We start from the raw sequence: 22,270 nt of genomic DNA, 5'->3' as shown, positions 1-22,270 counted from the left end.
TAGTTTTCTCTTGCTACTGTTCAGTGAGTTTGACAATGATGCCTGTGTTCCAGTTACATGAACACAACCAAGGCATCTGTCTTAGCTCAGTTGAATAGAGCAGCATTCATTCTTCTGCCTAGCCACGGGCTCTGGCAATCTCAGCCTGCCAGGCATCTCATAGCTCATGTAGTTACTTGAGAAAATGAAAGCACAAGGAGGGCTTTCCAAACCATTTGAGGTTGAGGAGTAGGGATCATACTCACCAGAGGAGCAGGGATATGCTATCACTTTCAAAATAGGGTCCCATGCCATACTCTAGCAATAGGGCTTTAAAACATGCTTAAGATTTTGAAAAACTCTTGTCTCTGCATGTCCTCAAACCCAACACCATTCCCACGCCTTATTTCCCAAATAAGAACAAACATAAAAACAACTTACTGTAAACTGGATTTGGCAGCCACCCATGATGTAGTCCAAGAAGGAATGCATCTTGTGGATCTACATGGGAGAGGCCTGGATTAGTAACAGCATGATCTCTTTCCCTACAGACTGAAGGTGTGGGCTGCTGTGGTGGTGTGAATAGGTATGCCTCCCCCCGCCCCCGTAGAATAGTGTTCTGAATGTTTAGCCTACAGGGAGTGGCACCGTTAGGAGGTGTGGCCTTGTTGCATGGCCTTGCTGGAAGAAGTGTGTCACTGAGGTCTTGTGTTCAAGCTCTGCTCAGTGCAGAACATAGTTCACTTCCTGTTGCCTGCAGATCAAGATGTAGAATGCTCAGCTTCATCTCTAGAACCATGTCTGCCTGCATGCCACCATGAGGATAATGGACTAAACCTCTGAAGCTGTAAACCAGACCCCAATTACATGTTTTCCTTTGTGAGAGTTGCTGTGGTCAGAGTGTTTCTTCATAGCAATAGAAATCCTAACTAAGACATTTGCCAGGCCAAGAAAAGGAATAAACAGATATCTGTGGAGGGTTCTTCAATGTCCATACAGATGAGCCCCGGACATCTGCAGATTCCCACCCTCTGCTCCCCTTTATTTGGGCTTATTTATTGCTTTAATTGACAACTCCCTTTGGGCTGAGCCCTAAAGCATGTTTTCAAGGCTCATTGCTATTTTAGAATAAGGAATGCCTCCTACTTAGTCACTCTTCCCACCATTTGAGTATCTTTCCTGAGCACTGCCCTGTGCATAGAAGGGCCTGAGCTATAGCCTAAACTTTGCTGTTATTTTGGGGCAAGACTGTCTCTGGGAAGGGGAAGGTAGCATTGGGCTGTCACAGCTCTTAGGCCATTCATACTCATATTTCATTTCCTTTGTCTGGTGCTACATTGATTTTATGAATTTTGTCTTAGAGAAGGTCATTGTCTTGTGAAACTTCTTCCCATTTGATCACATGACTTGAACTTCTCCCCCAAGACTACTCTAGCATTGTGCTCCTGGCAGAGAGGGGATTACACATACATACCTTACACTGATTCAGAATCACCATGCCTGAGTTCTTATAATTCTTCTTCTTGGCCTTGTATTTGGGGTTGATGCATTCCCACTGTACCTACAGCATAAAGGGTCACATGTGAGTGCCTTCAAGAAGAAGTCAAGTCTTTCAGTGAGGTCAAGCTTCTGGGGGTATACATATGAAATTGGATAGCTGGAAAGTGGCCCCGAGGTGGTAAATCTGGCATTCCAGAAAACGGCAAGGGAGAGCAATTGACAGAGACATAGGTGTCTGGTGCAAATCTCATGCCTTCATTTTCCAGCTATGAGTTCTATCCTGGGTTGTTTGACTCCTCTGTGCCTTGGATTTCTCTTCTTTATAACTGAGTTCACGGTCCCTCAGTTCTCAGCATTTCCCTTGACTCTGACCCCAGAGGATACTTCATGAAGGACAGAATCAAAGCCTTGGGAAGGACCGAGAACTGAGGAATTCACTGGTAACTGTCTAGAACAATTTTCAGCTCTTCCAGACTACAGAAGATTTCATGAGACAGAAGTAATTGAGAATCAAACACTCAGCATTCACTGGACATTTCCATTCATGGTCCTGAAGGAGATCGACCCTGAGGCTTTCACTTGGGATACAAAAGTTTATTCCTGACAATCAAAAAGAAGCAGCTTGGAGGAAGACATAGCCGGCTAGACTGACACTCCATTGGCCTCCAATGGCCTCAGTGCCCATGCACTGGTTAAATGACTTGTTTTGGCCAATGGGACACTAAAAATGTTGTGAGAATAGAAAAAACACAAAACTGCCTTTTATTGCTTGTAAGTTTTGATTTGCCACTTTGTAAAAAAAAATGCATACATTGCAGGATAAAATCACCACCACCACCTCTGCTTCTGGTGCTGTCACCACTGCAACCACCACCACCAACATAACAACAACAAAAAACAGACATCACATGGAGAGCTTCACCAGCCATCTCTGCCGCTTATGCACAAAAGCATGAGAGTGTCCTGGCATCAAAGGAGGCACTATCCTAGGTTGTAGTAGGAAGAGGGAGCTTGTTTGTTCCTGGCTGCTCAGCTCCGAAATAACCACACAGAAACTGTATTAATTAAATCACTGCTTGGCCCATTAGCGCTAGCTTCTTATTGACTAACTCTTACATGTTAATTTAACCCATTTCTATTAATCTGTGTATTGCCGCATGGTTGTGGCTTACCAGGTAAAGTTCTGGTGTCTGTTTCTGGCAGGGCTACATGGCTTCTCCCTGACTCCACCTCCTTTCTCCCAGCATTCAGCTTAGTTTTTCCCACCTAGCTCTACTCTACCCTATCACAGGCCAAAGACAGTTTCTTTATTAACCAATAGTATTCACAGCATACAGAGGGGAATCCCACATTACTGGGTGAACCAGACAAAATTGCCAACCAAGAAAATGTGAAGTAATAATGTCTGTTTTCAGGTAGGAAGTTAGTGGGCAATTAATTACTCAGCATCAGATAACAGTAGCACCTTACCACCCAGGAGGCCCAGATGTGACTCTGAACCACTTCCCTGGTGACTCCGAGACTCACACGTCAGTATTATCACTCTGAGGACCCTCTCTCTCCAGCAGGGTCCTGGAGGTGCCCTCCTATTTGGTGTTGCAAAACTTTCCCTTGAACTCTTCAAAATAAAGATGCTTATGAGATACTCAAGAATTAATGAAGATTAGTTAAGAAATTACCCTGTTCTCTCAGCATGCTGACCCAGGCAAGGAAAGGGAAGGTGAACAATGGGCTCCTCTTTTCCCCTCTGGTGTAGACTCTGGGTCCTCAGGTTCAAGGCTTCCACTCTCCTGTCTGTCTGCTCTCCCTATTTACTCACCATCTTCACTCAGTCTTAACCCTTTCTCTTTCATGGCACTTAAGACATCTTTTCAGATAAGCAATCCTCTAGGGTAGTTCCTCTAAAACCTGATTCTCTGACTGTCTTCTTAACCAACTGGACCTCCCTTCTACAAAACTTCCCTTCTCAGGATCACTGCCTCATCCTTTCCCTTCCTTCCATTCCCCATCTCTCAACAAATCTTACAGTTCTTAAATCTTACTACTTTCATCTCTGTTGAGTGCCAAGTTATCTAGGTTATTATCACATCTTGTCCTACTATGGTAGTGGCTGCCTAACCAGGTACTTCCTCTTTTCTCTGAAAATGCTTATACACCAGTCAAAGCCCCCCGCCCCGTGTGTGTATATGGGTGCACATGTATGTACAGACCAGAGACCCATCTCAGGTGTTGATATTCACGAGTTATTCACCTTTTCTTTTGATATATGATCATTTATTGGCCTAGCTCTCCAGGTAGGCTAGGCTGGCCAGCCAGTAAGCCTCAGCTACCCTTCTGTCTTCACCTCCCTAGTGCAGAGCATGCCACCATGCCTGACTTTCTAACATGGGCTCTGGCGATCAAACTCAGGCCTTGATGCTTATACAGAGATCATTCTACCACTTTAGGATATGGTGAGCTATTGCCCCACAACAGTGAATCCCATCCTTTAGCAAATTCAAACCAGTTTGATCTTGTCCAGCATCACCCAATGAAACTTTCTGCATTGATGGAGATACCCCATGCCCTCATCGTCCAATATGACAGCCACCAGTTGCAGGATGCTACTAAGCACTCGGAGTGTGGCTAATATGACTGACAGGTGGACCCAACAGCATAGTCACCTGTGGTTGCTGGCCACTGTACTGCAGATCACGGTTTGAAGGTGGCCTCTTAGCATTCAGGTGATGCTATTAGAGCCAGTTCGTTCTGACCTCTGCTGTGCTGACCACACACAAGGTCACCTCATCCTCTTTGCACCCATTATACTGGCCCCTTTGCATGTCCTCGAGCACACCAAGCTCTTTCCTACCTCAGTACCTCAAAGCATTCTTCTCTCTGTCTGAATTGCTTTTCCCTTACTCATGGGCTTCTTATTTTTAAAGGGTCTGAAACTAAATGTTACCTTTTACCTTGTAACTCATTTTGTAACTAAACTGTTTTCATCTTATTTTTTAAAAAAATCACATATATCTGTCTGTCTGTCTGTCTGTCTGCCTATTTTAATACGTGTGTGTGTGTGTTTCTGGGTATGTATATATATGCACATGTGAATGATCCACGCACATCTGTATGTCAGAGGATGATTTATAGGAGTTGGTTCTCTCCTTCTACTTTTTGGATCCCATGGATCAAGCTCAGGCCGTTAGGCTTGGTAGCAAGTACGTTTACTGGAGGAGCCAGCTTCTCAGTCCTGTCTTTCTTTTTTTAAATAATACCCTTCACAAGTTGTAAATGTCTTTTAGGTTTTTGTTTATTTGGTTCATATTTAGACTCTACTTTGGCTCCCATCAGTCTGTTAGCTTCAGGAGAGAAGAAACAATGTTGGCATGGCTGGTCACTGCCCACCTAGAGCCGGGCACAGCAGATGTAAAATCACCAAAGAAAAGAATTGCCCCTGCCATATAAAGTGTCAGCACAGGCGCAGAGCCTTGAGGTAGAATCAAATTCTCCTGGTATCTCTGGGATAGAGAAAAGTACAGTGGTTTGCATTTCATGGCCTCCTTGGGAGTTACAGATTTATCTCTGTTTATCTGGAAGCGTCTAGACTTGGTGGTCTTCAGTCATGATGAATGTTAGAATTCTACTTTCAATGGCCTCTTAGGAACCTAAAGATGAAATGTTTCCCCTATTTATTGATTTGACTGTTTCTGTTTATAGAGGAGAGTAAGATGCAGCTTTATGAGACACTTCGGAGCTGCAGCAGGTGGTGTTGGTAAGCTGGCATTGACTTATTAGCTCTATAGGGCCTGACTCTGTACATTTATTGCAGCAGCAGTTTCTCTAGCTGTGTTCCTTATTATCCAGGGAGTAACAGCTTATCATTTAGTGTTGACTTTAATTGTGGCCCTTGGGAAAGTAATGCTACTTTTCCAAGATTGCATAGCTAAAGGAATAGACATTTATTCATTGAACCACTTAATGAACTGAAATAGAGAAACTTCTATTTCAAGGTGATGTCTTGACAAGGTCACAGAATGGTTTTCATTAGGATTGTTCTAGAATCATATCCCACAATCCTCCATTTCCATCATACTCAATCATGGAAGATTTGCCTTTAGCATTTCCAATTATTTTTTTGGTTGTTTTTCGAGACAGGGTTTCTCTGTAGCTTTGGAGTCTATCCTGAAAGTAGCTTTTGTAGACCAGGTTGGCCTTGAACTCACAGAGACCCGCCTACCTCTGCCTCCCAAGTGCTGGGATAAAGGTGTGTGCTACCACCATCTGGCTAGCATTTCCATTTTTAGCTAAAGGTGCATCCTAGGGAGTGTCTGGGGTAACCACTTACCTGTTTCCCTTCCATGGCTCCTCTCATCTCCTTGAAGGTGGAGGTGAATTCTCCGATAAAGTCATGCTTGCCATTGGAGTCCCAATCCCACACTATGCACTGCAAGACAAAAGGATGATTTTTTTCCTTCAAGATTTTTATCACAGCAGTTACAGGCAGAGTGAATGTTATGAGGAGGAGTATATCAAAGCTGTTTGCTCTGTAATAAAAGCTTGATGTAATATCCCTTTGGTTTCTGTAGCACATTACTTGTCTTTGTTAGTGACAACATCAGTCACTGCTAACCTAGCAGTGTTTTCAGAAGCCAGTAGGACCCAGAGGAGAAAGTTGTGACCGGCTAGGTCTGTCTTGAAGGTAGTTGTCCAGCCTTGATTATGATTAAAAAAAAATTTAAGACCATCACAGATGATCTCTGGTTTACAGCTGGAGAACATATCTGAGTTCATGGATTTACAGCTTTCAGAACAGTAGTCTGTTAGTGATTTTGATTGAATGGCATTATTCTTATTTTTTTCTATTTTGTTGCTGATAAAAGTAAATGCCAACAAAAGCAAATGAAAAGGTCAAAAAGTGAAAGCTTTCATGGCACCTTCAGGAGAAAAGGATGGATAGTGGTGACCAATAAATAAACCACACTGTTAAATATCACACATCCATCACCCAGTTGTGGCTGCTCACATCTAACAAGAGAGATCCATCTACCACTGTTACGATTAGATTCTGAGTGTCCTAGCAATCCTTCCTATAGTGACCAGATTAAGTCAAAAAGCTTTCTGGTTGTCTTCATCGCTAGATAATTAGGAACAAAGGAATATGTCCTATCCCCAGATACAGTCTTATACATTTAATTTTTTGTTAAGATCAATTGCACCTACATCCATGTAGTTACTACAAACTGAAAATGGCCTCCATTCCCAGTATCTGTCTTTACCCTCCCACGTCACACACTGGTTCTCTCAATGCTACCTGCTACACATTGCTTGGCTCCACTCCTTCTCTTTTCTATATTTCTTAACCTGTTACTACAATGGCCACCCAGGTGGTCTCCTGGCCTTCCCTGTATTTCTCTCTCCTCATGATCTATTAATTATGTTAGTTACCTCATTTGAGTAAAAATGAGTATCAGCTGATAGGTCTTCCAAGACTTTCCATGATCTTTTTGCCATCAGTATTTCCAAATTTACCCCTTATAGTCCATGCTTATGATATTTTAAAACTAACTTTTTAAACAATAAAAAGTGATGTGGGTGGAAATGTAAAACACTTCTTTTGCAAAGACTTTAATTTTTCTGTTTGAGGCATTGTGAAAAAACTAATTTCCCAGCTTCTCTCTCCTTAAGCATGGAGGATTTGTTAGATAATCCTTTTGCTTAGAAAATATTAATAATACTTTCCGTGAAGAAAGAATGTATCAGTGCAGATCAGAATGGATGAGGTGAGGAAGTAAATTACTTTGCTGAAACAGTAAGGACAGTCTTAATTTTTCTCTGATAACTAGAGACCCAGGGGTGAGGGCTGGAAATAAGCCCAGCAGTTTCTATCAGAAGGCTGAAGATGGCCCTCTGCATTGGGACTCAAGTGTGTTCTGAGACCCAGGCATTGAGGCCCCATGTTTGGTCTCCACCCTGAGTCACCAGTAAAACATGGTGTAACCTTCAGGAGGTTGGGCTGAGAAGAAGGCTATGTGACTGGGCTGTGCCCTGGAAGTAAATATTAGGACGTGCATTAGTTATTTTTTTGTTGCTTTGATAAAGCACTATGACCCAAAGTGACTTATTTTGACTTATAGTTCCCGAGGGAGAGTCTGTAAAGGTGGGAGACATGACAGAAGGTGGGCACGGCTGTTGGAGCAGGAAGCTGAGAGAGCACATATTTATTATCACACACGAAACAGAGGGCAAACTGAAACCAGGGCAAGACTATCTACTATTAAAGCTGCTCCCCAGTGATGTACTTCCTCCAACAAGATTCCACTTTCTAAAAGCTCCACAACCTCCCGAAACAGTGTCACCAACCAGAGATCAAGCATTCAAATATGTGAACCAATTGGAAACATTTTTCGTTCAAACACAAGACCCTGGACCCTCTTCTCCTCTTTTTGTTTCCCAGCCACCTTGATGAACAGGTCTCCTTGGTCATTTGCTCTCACCATGTATTCTGCTTTGACTTGGACCCAAAAGCCATGGGCCTACTGACCATGTACTGCAGCCACCAGAACTGCAAGTTAAAAGCAATCTCTTCTCTTACTGAGTTGACAATTTCAGGTATTTTTGTCATAATAACAGAATGCTGACTAACAGACAGAGTCAGCAAATGAGGTGGAAGGTGGTAAAACAAGCAAGCAAACAAATAAAACAAACAAACAAACAAACAAACAGAAAACCCACAAAACTTTGGAAACAATGATGTCTGATTCGATTCCCTAGTGTTGCCACCACATTTTGTCTCCTGCCAACCCTGAGACTTCTGTCAGAGTTCTGCCCCCACAACACTGTGTTGATGGTTACTTGTAGAATAAACAGTGAGTGCCATGTTCATGTCCTGGGGTCATACCAGAACACAGAATGAGATAGAAGGGGACATACCAGAAAGCAGTGACCGAGAACCGAGTGGATATCAGGAGTGTGGAGCTGGGGTTGGCAGGTGAATTCGAGGAGTGGAAAACCACAAAAGTACTGTAGACGTCACTGACTTGTGTGGTGACATAGATTTTAGTTCTTGAGTGTATTACTGTGTGTTTGTATATATACATATTTCTGTATATGTTGCATAGATATGCGTGTGGACATGCATGCATACATGTAAGCCAGAGGTCAGCAATGGTGTCTTCTAATAACATTCTGCCTTAATTGAGGGAGTCTCTCTCATTGAACTCAGGTCTTGTCTATCTGGCTATACTGGCTGGCCAGCAAGTCCGAGGTATCCCTCTGTCTCTCCAGTACTAGTATTATAAATACACATTGCCACACCCAGATTTCTAGACATAGGTGCTAGTATCAAACTTGGGTCCTTATGAATACATGGCAAACACTTCATAGAATCAGCTGTCTCCCCAACCTCTCATTTTTTTCCTTAGAGTTTATTATTGAAACATATTATAAACATGTAAGATATTATAAAAACCATAATAAAAACATTTAGAAATCACTTAAATTTTATATATGACTATTATAAACAGTTAAGTGGAATTGTTCTTTGAGAAGCCCACATCCATAATCTCTGTGTGTTTTATTCTTTCTTTGAGTGCCTTTCTTTTCTATTTTCAAATAAACCCTAATTCTGCTTCAAAACAAAAACCACCACCACAACAAAAAATAGAAGCCCACAAAGAGAAGGGAAAATCTGCTAAAAAATAATGTTTTAAAAATTTATACTATGTTTTGTCTTTCAGTTTCCTCAGTTGACAAATGATAAAGTGAATTACTACCACAGGAAATTGAAGATTCTCTTAATTAAAGAAAAAAATGACTCTCTCATGTCTGAAGCTTGCCTCTGGTGCTGTGAGTTTACCATTCCCTCCCAGTCACAGAAGAAGGCTATATTCCTCTTCTCCTCTAGGGCTTGGGAATGGTCATAGGACCTGTGCTAGGTGATGAACTACAAGGAAAACTTTTAAACACCTTCAGAAGGAAGCATGAGGAACCAGAATGTGTTTTCATGTTTTCTCTCTGTCTGTGCCTTGGTGATCAACACCATAGTAGCTGTTGTGTTGGCCACAACAGATATTAACCAAGTCATTGCTTAGTCTCCTGTCCAACATTCCCTCCTGGCTATCCTAAGGTAGAATTGCCCACTTCTTATGTTTTGTGTTTTTTAAATAAAATATAATATGTATTTATTCCTTGAAAATTTCATATAGTTGTACAATGCATTTTGATCATATTCATCATCAACTACCTCTTTGTAACTTCCCCCAGGAGCTCCCAGTCCATTACTATTTCAACTTCATGTTATTTAAAAATAATTACTATTATTATTATTGCCCCTTCAATCCAATTAGTGCTGTCCACATGTGCATGGATATGAAACTATCCATTGTAGTATGAGTAGCCTACCAGGGAATGCACCCCTAAAGAAAATTGGTTCTCCTTCCCTCAATTAGCCATCAACTGCCAACTGATCCTTTACTAGGAATAGGGCCCCAGAAGTCCGTAATTCTATTCATGCTGGAATTCTGATGAGCTTGATCTAGTGGAGGACTTGTGTAGGCAACCAGAGCCATATAAGGTCCTTTTTATCTGTTCTCAAGGAAGCATGGGTACAAGACACCAGTGGCAACTTTCAGATAGGGAAGCCCTTGAACAGGAGCTGTGAGTAACATGTGTTTGGAAATGCCAACTGTCCAGTAAAGGATACAAAGTCAATACCCTAACAGAGCCCTAGATGCCAATTAAAATCGAACTCCTTTCATGTAGAAACTACAACCAATGAAAATAAATTCTTCCTTTAAAACACCCAAGGTTTCAAAAGCTCCATTAAATATGATTTCATTTTTTAAATAATCCATCCTATATTATTTTATTATTCTTTGGTGAAGGAATTTTTAATGGTGTTTCTGATATGTTAAAAAACAAAATCTTTCTTTTTAAATTAGAAGTGAGTAGAGAAAATGTATAGCTCAATAAAAACTATAAAAAGAAGAAAATTTATTGAAAATAGATTCCTCATACAATACATCTCAACCACAGTTTCCCCCATTGTTCTCCTCCCAGCTCCCCCGACCTCCCCTTTTCCCCAAGGACTAATGCCCCTCCATTTCCTCTTCAGAAAAGAGCAGTCCTCCAAGAGATGACAGCCAAACAAGAGAAAATAAGACACAATAAGACACAGCAAACCCCTTCTCTCAAGGCTGGACAAAGCAACTCAGTATTAAGAAAGGAGTCTCAAGAGCAGGCGAAAGAGCCAGAGAAACACCTGCTCCCATTGTTAGAAGTCTCACAAAACATCAAGCTAATATATGTTACATATATGCAGAGGACCTGTTGCAGACCAATGCAGTCTCTGTGTTTGCCCTTTCTGTCTCTGTGAGCCCATGTGAGAAGAGGCAGAGGATTCTGTAGGAGTCAGAGGAGATAGAGAACAGCAGGAGAGCATGGTCCACTGAATCAACAATAAAATCTTTCAAAGTTTAATAGTTACATCTAAGGACTATCTGTTGGACAAAATATTAATTTCAAGGTTACATTTTGTTTAACTAGTAGTATTGCCCTAGTGTTATCTTTCTGTGAATATTTCTTATAGTATGGTGTAGGAGGTCCTTCTGCATTTGTGTTGCTTTCATTGGTTATTAAAGAAATTGCCTTTCCTAGTTGATAGGGCAGGTCTCAGGTAGGCGGGGAAGATAGAACAGAATTCTAGGAAGAAGGGCAGAGTGGTAGATGCCATGAATCTCTGGCCTGAGTTGGACATAGGTTAGAATCCTGCCGGTAGGTAAGCCACAGTCACGTGGTGGTACACAGATTTAATAGAAATGGGTTAATCAGATGTGGGAGTTAGCTAATAAGAGGCTAGAGCTAATGGACCAGGCAGTAATTTAATTAATACAATTTCTGTGTGATTATTTCGGGTGTAAGCTAGTGGGGCAGCCAGGACAAACAAGGAGCCCCACTCCCTACTACAACAGTACCAAGAAGTTTGAGTATATTTCAGGTGACCTGAGCTTATATGATAAACAGGAGATCTAAATTCTATTTACGGTATGGTTGCATCAAGGAAAAAGAACATTCTGAGTACACTAACTGTAAACAAAAAGAACACCTGGAATATTATCATTTATAAGTTGAAAATAAGCAAAATTTTATTCCAGAATTCTTATCACTTAGCATCAGCATCTTTGATGATGTTCTGGTAAAATACCTCAGGAAATAAGCTTAAACGTAGGAAATAGTTATTTTGGCTCATGGATTCAGGCCATGGCCATTTGGCCTTTAAGTCTATAGGAAGGCAGTACAGTACAGCAGAAGCATATGGGGCATTGGGGTTGGGAGATGAAGACTTACTACACGTTGACCAGGAAGCAAAGATAGGAAAGATAAAGAGAGGAAGGAGCTGAGCTCCTGCTATCATCTTCAAGAGCATGCCCTTAATGACATCCTTCCTTTAACCTGGCCCCACTCACTGCCTCCCAATAACACCACAATCTGAGTACCATGCCTTCAACACATCATGATCTTTGGCAGGGGGACACACTTAGGATCTAGACCATAGCAGCATATAATGTGTTTTCTTTATCATCCATCCTTTGATGGACACCTAGGTTGTTCCATATTTTGGCAACTGTAGGTAGTGCTGCAATAGACATATGAATGTAGATGTTTCTTTACCGTGTGAAATTGGTTTGCTTTAGTTATATATCCCACAGTGAAATAGCTGGTAGTTAGATTTCTAGTTAAACATAAATCTTAGTGTGTCTTAGTGCCTTTGGTTGTGATGAAGTTTGGACTTTCACATTTTGTGGAATGCTGACTCAGGACCTCAATTCATGGGGTTATGAAGAACCTGCCAAATAAATGATTTGTGCATTACAAGAGAGACCCAGAGGAGAGTGGTAGTCTGCTTAGCAATGATTGTATTCTCAAATCTTTTGGCTGAACTAGATTACATTTCAAATTACAATACATTCTTTGAAAGTGGTTACCTAAGGTTACTTAGAAATTCCTCTGTGAGTTATATACCAAAGCAATCAAAGCAATGCTTAGTTTACAGAGCATATCCCAGCCAATGTAGGTGACTTTGCAAATATCTGCAACACTATTCAAGGTTCATGCAAGGCTCCTTTCCATAGAACAAAGATACAGAGTGCTCTCCCCCACTCCTATCTTCTCTGTAGTCCAAGCTAGTCTGGAACTCAAACTTACTATCATCCTATCTCATGTCCTCAGGGGCTGTGATTACAGAAGCAAGCCATCTCACTCAGAACTACTCTAAAAGCAAAACTTCTCATTAGGTAAGATGGTACATGACTATCATCAAGCACTTGGGAGGTTTAGGTAAGAGAATCATGAGTTCTAGTCCGGCTTGATCTACTTAGAGGGACCCTATATTAAAATACTTTTTAAAAGCTATGCCTCTAGCTAAAGACAGAAATAGAAGTCAGGAAGATATCTCTACGGTGTTTTAGAAACGTACACAGAGGCAGTTGAGATGTGAGATGCAGAGATGCTGTGGGACAAGGGTCTATACCCCATCACTTGTATTTTAAATAAACGCTGATTGGCTAGTAGCCAGGCAGGAAGTAGAGGCAAAGCAATGAGAATTCTGGGAAGAGGAAAGTTTCAGTCTGCAGTCGTCATCCAGACAGAAAGGAAGCCAGACATAGAGCAAGCAAGATGTGATTGCCTCATTGAAAAAGGTACCAAGCCACGTGGCTAACACAGACAAGAATAATTGATCAATGTAAGATTTAAAAATTAACTAGTAAGAAGCCTGAGCTACTAGGTCAACCAGTTTATAATTAATGTAGGCCTCTGTGTATTTCTTTGGGACTGAACAACTGTAGGACCAGGCAGGACAGAAACCTTGGTCAACACAGGGGTCTTCATCATGAGGAGACCTTGGTATTTGCCTCCTAATCATCTGACTTTAGTAATATATGAAACTAGAACTTGATATAGAACATGCATGACTTTGTTAAGGAAAGAAAGGAAGCGAGAGGAAGAGAACCAGCAGGGCAATTCTGTGAAGAAAGTAGTTTCCTGCTGTCTAATCATGAGTTCTTGACAGTCTTGGCAAGGCATATAAAAGGAAAGCCACCATCTTGAATAAAAGAACACCCAAGGTGACTAGCTTGTCAGCAGGAGGAAAGCTCTCAGAATGAGAGAAAGGAGCTGAACTCTGGGACCTAGACCTGTTAATTAGCAGCCTTGGTGTGCTTTGTTTTCATAGTAACCAAGCTCCCCAGGTAACTGACCCAACTATAGACTCTGCTGGTACTTTATGGTCCAGCTATGACAGGCTAGACGTGGAAACCCAAACCATTAAACCACCAGAGAGAACAAAGACAAAATCAACCCAAGAGTAGTACAAAGCTAAAAATGACCTAATTTACAAGGGAGGCTATTCTCCATCTTTATAGTTCTGTGCCAGTATATAAAGTGATGCCACGTGGGTGGCTCTTTCCTTCTTAGTGCTCACCATGCTGTGTGTGTGTGTGTGTGTGTGTGTGTGTGTGTGTGTGTGTGTGTGTGTGGTGTGTGTGTGTGTGTGGCAGACATGCATTCCAACTCATTGGACTTGAGACCAGCATGAGAAAGCAGCCTTTATCTTTTATTACAACTCTGATCAGTAGATAATACCTGAGTAGGACTCTGAATCGAGGAGGACATGGACAGTTGATTTATCATTGAGGAAAGGATAGACTTCATAGGTAGCATTTGCAGTGGAAAAGGTAAGGAATGCATAGGAGGAAGTGTGTGGAAGGGGAGAGGAACAATAACTCTACAAGGCATTTTATATTGTAAATAAACCTAGTTCAGAGATGTAGGGGGGGAGGAGGAGGGAGGAGGTATAGCCTTTCTCATAGCTCTAAGGACTTGGTTTCTCTTTCATGAGGGAAAAGTTAAATAATTCTTCCTGACTTCAAAGGAAACACACACACACCCCTAATCAAAGGGCCAATATGTGAGACTATTGTATATCAGCCTCACAGAAGAATCTCATACTAATAAGAAAATGATTTTTCTCTCACAAATGAATCACAGCATTGTCTCAGTCCTTCTTGTGACCACATAGCACCTGAATGATTCTGAAGATTTAAGTAGCTACCCTGGCCAGTGCAGATGGTCCTTCCAGGCCACTGTAAATTTCACAAAACAATTCATGAGAGGAAAGGTCTGGATTAGTCTCATCCACCCTTACTCATGGTGAAAGTCATTAATAATCATTTATCATTCTCATTACTCACAAGAGAAGTATTAGACACATAGAGGAGTTGGGAATGATGACGGAGGGTTATAAACTGCTAATGTTCAAAGCAAACCACAGAAAGGAGATTAAGGGAAAGTAAGTTCTGGTGGCTGAAGGAAAAGCTCATGAAACATGAAAACACACAGAGAAAGCCATTCTAGACAAAGTGGAACCAGGGATCTCTTCTTTGTCACCCCTAAAGAGGATATAAGTAAAAGATCAAGATAAACAGCAAGGTAGACTGGATACCAAGATGCTACAACCAGCTAGACCCATAAATAGAGTCTCTATGACTGATGGCCTTACTGAAGCCGCAGTCTAGGCAGAAAGTCCTGAAGCATCTCAAGTCACCCTTTGCCTCCCACATGTACTCAGTGTTGTGTGGTTATACAATATGATTGGTTACTCCGTATTTTGCCTTGTCAGTCAACCACAGTTAATTACACATTATTCTTGAGAATTATTATATATAATGGTATGGCAAACAGTGCTAAATGTAATGGCCTTTAGCATTCAGCTGTTAATTTGACAATGCGACCACATCAGCATTGGTGTATCAGTATGGGTCTTCCCTATCAAGGGTAATTTATCTCACTGAGCATATTGGCTGTCCCATTCCCCTTCTTACTGACTCATCATTCACACTGATATAGGCAATGCATCTTTCAATAAAGGAGAAATAAATGTACTTTGGTTTTCCTTAATCTTTTATAAATGCTGATCATGAAACAATATGAATTTTACAGTTCTAAGATATAGCCCAGGAGAAATGTGGGCTCATTGTAAAACTTGCTAAAATGGAAAGAGAAGACGGATGCTGGCAATCACTTGTCCCCAGCTGTGGCTTCCACCAAAGGATACCATACAGCTCACAGTCCTGAACCACTCTTACTTCTACCACTCTCGAGGCACCTGAGTGGCACTCATCTGCTCAAGTGTATCTTCTGAGAAGTCTTTCCTAACTACTGGATTTGGAGACACCTGTATTATACAGGGTCCTCCAGAAGACAATCCAAGATATATTTGAAGGTATTGCTGGAAACTGACATGGGAGTGGAAAGAGCAGGAGAGGAGACAAGCAAATCTTAAGACAGGAATTTTGTGTTCATCGTTCAGGTATACCCCCAAATGGTGAATTCTCACCTTGGAATTAAACTTTTGGGGGAAGGGAAATGAAATGTTGTCTAACTCTATATAGCCCACAAACTTACCACTCTTCTCCTGCTTCAGCTAGTCAAGTGCTAGGATTACAGGTATAAGACACCAGTTCTAATTAAGGATTGGATATTTAAGCCCCACTGTGTTTTAGTCACTGGTAAAGGGCTGCTCCAAGCTTTTCAGTTCAACACATGCAGTGACGTTGTCTTGGCAGCCTTAGAACAGTCCTCTAACTGAGATATTGGTGCTAAGTGTTAAGATAGAAAGAATGCAGGGATAAGCATGCTGCTAAGTTCTAAAGCAATCGTGTGACATGGGTAAGACATATTGAGAGTGTCTGCCTCACTGACCCTGAAAATATTCTTAGATCACTTGATAGAAAATGATAAAATTGATCATGCTGTTTTATAATTGCTTTGTTAGTTATCTCTCTTTCCTATAGATTTGAAGTCTCATTGTGGGATAAACCATGGTTTGTTCTTCATTTAGCATCAGTGACAAACCTAGCCCCTGGCCCCTGGCTAGTCTTCATAATCTTCAAAAAATACCCATGAAAACTCAAATAGGGAGAGAAATGGGGCACATGTGTGAAGACATGGGGCAGGAGGATTACAATGAATGGGGTATAAATAAGACTCTTTGGAATCTACTGTTAAGTAACCCAATTTAAAAACAGAAAAGAGAGTTTGAAGGCAAATCCCCTGCAAGAGTAGACAATACCAGTCTTAAAAGTCATGGGATACAAGAAAAAAAAAACAAACCAAAACAGAAACCTAGTGCCAGGTGAGGGATACCACCAAAGGAGTTGTTGATGAGGGAGACCCTACGTGACCTCCAAACAATGCAGGCTCTTGCCTTTTCTTGGTTGTCCACAAGAACTAGTTGATAAGACCTTAATGCTGAATACTACTCACACTTTGGATACAAGATATGGAGAAATTAAGCTGGTATTCAACTGAAAGCCTCTGCTTTGCTGGCTGGTTTTTATAGGGCTGGGTGGTTGCCATGCAGGCTGCTGAGATATAAACAAATCGATGGTCTTACCCAGATATGACCTCTATGAACCAGAATACCAACATTCTAGGCAAAATATGCCTATTGTTGCAACAGTGGCATGACCATTACAGGTGTAAACAAATGCTCTATGATTGAATTTGAGGTCTGCTTCATAAGAGCAGCCTCTGCTACACTGGAGAGTATAAATGTTAGTGAATAGCTTAACAACTCTACTATTCAACAAATATCTATTATTAATCCAGAGCAGAGGCAAGAAGAACAAGAATTAAAAGTCACTTTTCACGATATAGTGAGCTAAAGGCCAGCATAGGCTAAATGAGACCATATTTTAAAATGAAAAAGTTTAAATTATTAAGCACCTAGTATAACATGAAGGCCGACTTAAAAAAGAGGAGAAAGTGGTGTGGGAGAATTGTCTGTATTCTGTCAATCATGTTTTAAATAAATGCTGATTGGCCAGGCAGGATGTATAGGTGGGTCAACCAGACAGGAAGTAGAGGTGGGGTGATGAGAATAGGAGAATGCTAGGAAGGAGGAAGTCAATTCCTCCCATTCCTGCCCAGACCACTGAGAAGCAAGATGTAACCTGCCCCACTGGAAAAGGTACTGAGCCACATGGCTAACATAGATGAGAATAATGGGTTAATATAAGCTACAAGATTTAACAAGAAACCTGAGCTAATGGCTCAGGTTTCAATCAGTTTTATAACTTATGGAGATCTCTGTGTAATTTTCTTTGGGGCTTGCTGGCTGTGGGGTACCGGGTGGGACAGATACCCCAACAAGCAAGCCGGCCTTCATGTTACAACCTAGGATACATAAAGTTCTGTATTAGCTGTTATGCATAAAATGGTAGGCGAAATGGAAGTGGTTGATGGTTGATATGAGTCATAGAACTTACAGCATTTTCAAAGGAGAGAGGAATTCATTAAGTAGTCTTGGAAATCTATAATCCAAAATACACGTTGAAGGAAAACTTCAGAGAGAAAAGAAATTTTATAACAAGCTGGAACTAGCTTGAGTACTTGAGGAAGGGGCATGTGAGCAGATATCTGGGATTTGAGGAGCAATATCTAGAAAGAGTGGAGAGAGAAACACTCCAAGTAGTAGGAACAGCAAGAGCTGAGACACAAAAGTGGTGTGAAAAATGTCTGTCTAGTGTAGTTCTGAGAATAAGAGTCTATGAGCCATGGGGAATATCTTAGTCATTGCCCCAGTTCTAGTGATTTCTTATTGTGTATGTCCTGTATCCAATAGGTGCATATTGATCTGTGAAGGGCATTGATATACATGTACTAACTTTATACGATTCATGTCCTCCATTTCCCTTTATGATGAACCTTAAGTATGATCTGTTGAATGATAGTTGGACACTTATATTTGTCTCTTCTGGCTGTCTCGGGGGTCAAGGAGAATACCATGTATGTCCTCGGGTGTATCAGGTCTTCACACACTATTGCACAAAGCACATACTTGCTGTTTCTTGTGCCTGGAAGGTTTACCATCCTTTCATAGTTCAGGGCCCAGTGCAACCTTTATCTCAAATTGAGTTTCCTTAATCAACTTGGTTGGTGGATATTCCATCACACTGTGAATCCCGAGTTAGCATTTGCACTAATTAAATAAAATTAACTTGGGTCAGGAGGCTGAGTTAGCAACTAGTTGACAGAGTAATTGGGGAGCTTCAGAGGGCACGTGGAAGAGTGCGACGCGCATCCTGACCAGCAGGAATGAACACCACTAAAAACGAGAATTTCTTTCCTGGTCACGTCTTTATTCGGAGCATTTGATTGAGGAAAATTGGGGGAAGGGAAGATAGAGCAGGGACGAGAGAAAGCTTAGAGAGAGGAAGTTGAGCCCAGAGGCAGCTGCTTTTAAACGGTGGAGAGGCTTGAACGCTGTCCTGATTGGTTAATGCCATTCTGCTGGTCTGAGCATGTGCAGGCAAGGGTGCAGGCAAGGGTGCTCAGCCCCACGTGGCTAAGCCAGGTATGGACTTGTATACCTCCAAACTGCAGGACCACCTGTGCCTCCAGGTGGCTTCCTACATCTCCCCCTTCTACTGTAAATAAAAGCAATAAGGCAAAACTATTTTCCAATCTGGTCACCACCTCATGATGTGTGGACCGATTGAAGAAAAGAAAAACAAGACACACCCTCCGCCAATGCATACCTTCCTCAGTGCAATGGGACTATCTGGTCCCTAGAGGGTGCTAAGGCTATGCATGGCTAATTGCCTATGAGCTCTTTAAGGCTGAGAGCCAAACTTGGGGTGAGGATACACATTCCAAGGCTGCCAAGGCCTGTGCCACGAAGACCTTGTCCCACCTCACTTGGGCTAGCAGGTAGCACACCAATCAAAGACATACAGCACTTCCACCTAGACACAGCATGCCAAGAATATCTCTGCTCCCACCCATTCCTAAGGAAGGAAAAGGCAAAATAGAGTCAGTCAGAAAATTGTTAAGAGATAAGAGGTTGCACAGGGTGCTGCTCAAGTCGATGGTGTGAAACAGCTGCTCTTGACACCGCCCAGAAGGTCATCACTGCCGTCTCCACATGAATCTTCCACAGCAGGACACTCAGCATCCACTGGGTTATCTTTTTTTTTATTTTTCTTGTCAGTCTCGCTGGCATCCAGATGTATGTCAGCATTTCTAGAAAAACATAACAAAACTCTCCTCCCAAATTAACATTTAAGAGTATTAAAAACTCTCAGTGTAAAAATTCAGCACAATCAGTACTGGAAGTAGGCTGGTTTTGAACTTAGAGACTTGCAGGTCTCCGTTTCAAAGAGCAAATCTTGTTTGCCTGTGCCATTAAAGCAGGCCTTAGAATTAGACGGAATTGCTTTCAAACAGAGTATGTCTGTCTGTTGCAGTTTTTTCAGCAAAATTTTGAATTAAAAATTAAGTGTAAAGAATGCAAGAGAAATCCTTTCTCTGGGGGAAGCTGTCACTGGTAGTCCCCCTCTATTGTCTAAAACCAAAACAGTTGTCACTGGGAATTGAACTCATGACCTTTGGAAGAGCAGTCAGTGCTCTTAACCACTGAGCCATCTCTCCAGCTCCCTGCATTCAAATGAAAAAACCTCTAGGTAGCATTGCTTATCCCACCCGTTGCCTCAGGCAAAAGGTCCGCCTTTGTTACCTAGGATACCGGTAACCAGGTTGACATGCCTTTATTATGATAATTACGACCAGTTCTTTGAGGGAAAATGGGCGTCGACAATCGGTCTGACTACTTCCTGCTGACGACGGGACGATGCACATTTTTTGGGGAATCTGACTGAATTTTTTGGCGACAAATGTTTTTATCTGACTGAATTTTTGGCGGCCGTGGCTGTGAGCGGCGGCAGCAGCAGCTCCGCCTCTGAGGCAAGGCCCACCGTGGCGCGCTCTGCATGGCCCAAAGGCATGGCCCCGCCCCGGGCTGTGCGCGGGCTCGCCGGTTTATCCTGTACCTGCGAACTGTGCACCCTGCCTCACTTCAGGCATAGAACTCGCACCACCGGCCGTGAGTCTTTTTCAAGCTCCGGCGAGGGGGGGCCTCTCCTGCCTGGTCTGCCCGCGCGCGGGAGGGCCCAGTTAGGGCCGCGGGGGGCCCCAGTCTCAGACCTTCCCAGGGGCCGGGGAGTGACGAGCATTTAGCACATGGCCCCGCCGATGAGCTTCCTCCGCCCGCCCATGTTGCTATGGAAACGCGGTTCAGAGTTTTTGCTCAGAGCTCAAGTGCTGGGATTAAAGGCGTGCGCCACCACCGCCCGGCTACTTCCTCAATCAAAATTAAAGTTTTTTGTACGTGAGAGCCAGAGACTGAGCTCTCTTATCAAAATTAGGCGAAAATCACCTCAAAAACTGTGTGGCTCTTTAAGAACAGGGAAGGCAGTCTTTGAACACGATCAAGCCAGCCTCCCTACGAGACTCTTGTCCCTAGTCTCTTATCAGCGGGTTGGGACGGAAGCTGCGGATCTCCCAACCGTAAACCTCGCTTTTGTTGTTGTTGTTTTTTTTACACTCCTCCTGTACTGAACTTAAGGGATTTTTTTTTCATTACTTTTTGTACCTTTTTTTAGATACCTTAACTTTGATTTTTTTTTATTTTTTTTTTTAGGCCTATACTTTTTTATTTTTTTTTCCCTTTTTGGAGGATTTAACTGACGTCACTCACCACTCTACGTGTTTAGAGTTTTGAAATTTACGGCTCTCTGTTTGGTGTTTGATCTCGGCTTTTTTTTTTTGGGCTTTTAGCACCTGTTGCTGGGCGCTTTCTTTTCAGGGTGCCCCGGCGTAGTTGTCAGGGTCCCTTGGCGTCCCAGGTTTCAGCACCAGTTGCGACGCACATCCTGACCAGCAGAAATAAACGCCACTAAAAACGAGAATTTCTTTCCTGGTCATGTCTTTATTCGGAGCATTTGATTGAAAAAAATTGGGAAAAGGAAAGATAAAACAGGGACAAAAAAAAGCTTAGAGAGAGGAAGTTGAGCCCAAAGACAGCTACTTTTAAACGGTGGAGAGGCTTAAACGCTGTCCTGATTGGTTAATGCCATTCTGCTGGTCTGAGCATGTACAGACAAGGGTACAGACAAGGGTGCTCAGCCCCACGTGGCTAAGCCAGGTATGGACTTGTATACCTCCAAACTGCAGGACCACCTGTGCCTCCAGGTGGCTTCCTACAGAAGAGATAGAAGACACATCAGAAGCAGTAAGGAGGGATTTGAGTGTTACCATTCTTTTTGTTGTTTTGTTTTGGCAAAGCAGAAGGACGGACTTTTGGGGGGATGCCAGCAAGGACAGAAGATTAGCTAGTTGCTACTCAGCCTCTCTGAGCTAGCAGGTTTTCACCCGAGTCTTTGAATCTAAAGTCTTATTTTTAAATAGAACAATAGAGATTTGGTTAAAGCTACCTTTAGTGACAGCCACAGAGCAGATGCCTGGGGGAACAGAATTCCTGCCAGGCTGCAGCCTGCGTGGCTGGGCTGCTGCCAAAGAAGCAGGCCGGTGACTGTGAAGTCACAATTGCTGGCTGAAACAGCAGCAGATTAAGGCACAGCCACTGTGCTGAAGAGAAAACAATGCAGCTCTATTACGAACACCCCCTATCTTTCCTCAAACTTCTGGATGAACCAGATGGTGTCTATTCCAATTTCACCATACTCTCTGTTAAACGCACATTCTGGCACGGCACTTACTTGATTGTATGCTTGGTTTATTTGAGCTAGTTGAAAGAAAGAGATAGTTCCACTTTCACATGCCAATACTCTGTCATTGCTTTTTTTAAATAGCAGACACTCAATAGCATTAATTAAATAAGCAAAAAAGTTAATTTATTTCTTACAATTCTTTTCACAAGACAATTGGACGGCCAGTTTCATCTAAATACAAA

The 22,270-nt window shown here is 42.2% G+C and overlaps 1 protein-coding gene and 1 pseudogene across 3 annotated transcripts in view; both read right to left on the bottom strand.

Annotated features, from left to right (window-relative positions):
* The window catches only part of Cpne4 (copine 4), a 482,133-nt gene that overhangs the window by 47,318 nt on the left and 412,545 nt on the right, over positions 1–22,270 (bottom strand). For all 3 annotated transcript variants that reach the window (XM_048417340.3, XM_048417341.3, XM_085689654.2), the window contains exons 8-10: positions 5,807–5,905; positions 1,454–1,540; positions 421–480 (exon numbers count right to left, since the gene is read on the bottom strand). In XM_048417340.3, coding sequence (XP_048273297.1) covers positions 421–480; positions 1,454–1,540; positions 5,807–5,905 — 246 coding nt within the window. The remainder of the gene's footprint in view (positions 1–420; positions 481–1,453; positions 1,541–5,806; positions 5,906–22,270) is intronic.
* Positions 20,346–20,566, bottom strand: LOC148122290 (Nuclear RNase P; annotated as a pseudogene).

This window comes from Myodes glareolus, chromosome 4, assembly GCF_982192425.1.
Source record: "Myodes glareolus chromosome 4, mMyoGla1.1, whole genome shotgun sequence".
NCBI lineage: Eukaryota > Metazoa > Chordata > Mammalia > Rodentia > Cricetidae > Myodes > Myodes glareolus.
This window is presented reverse-complemented; position numbering and strand designations above follow the sequence as displayed.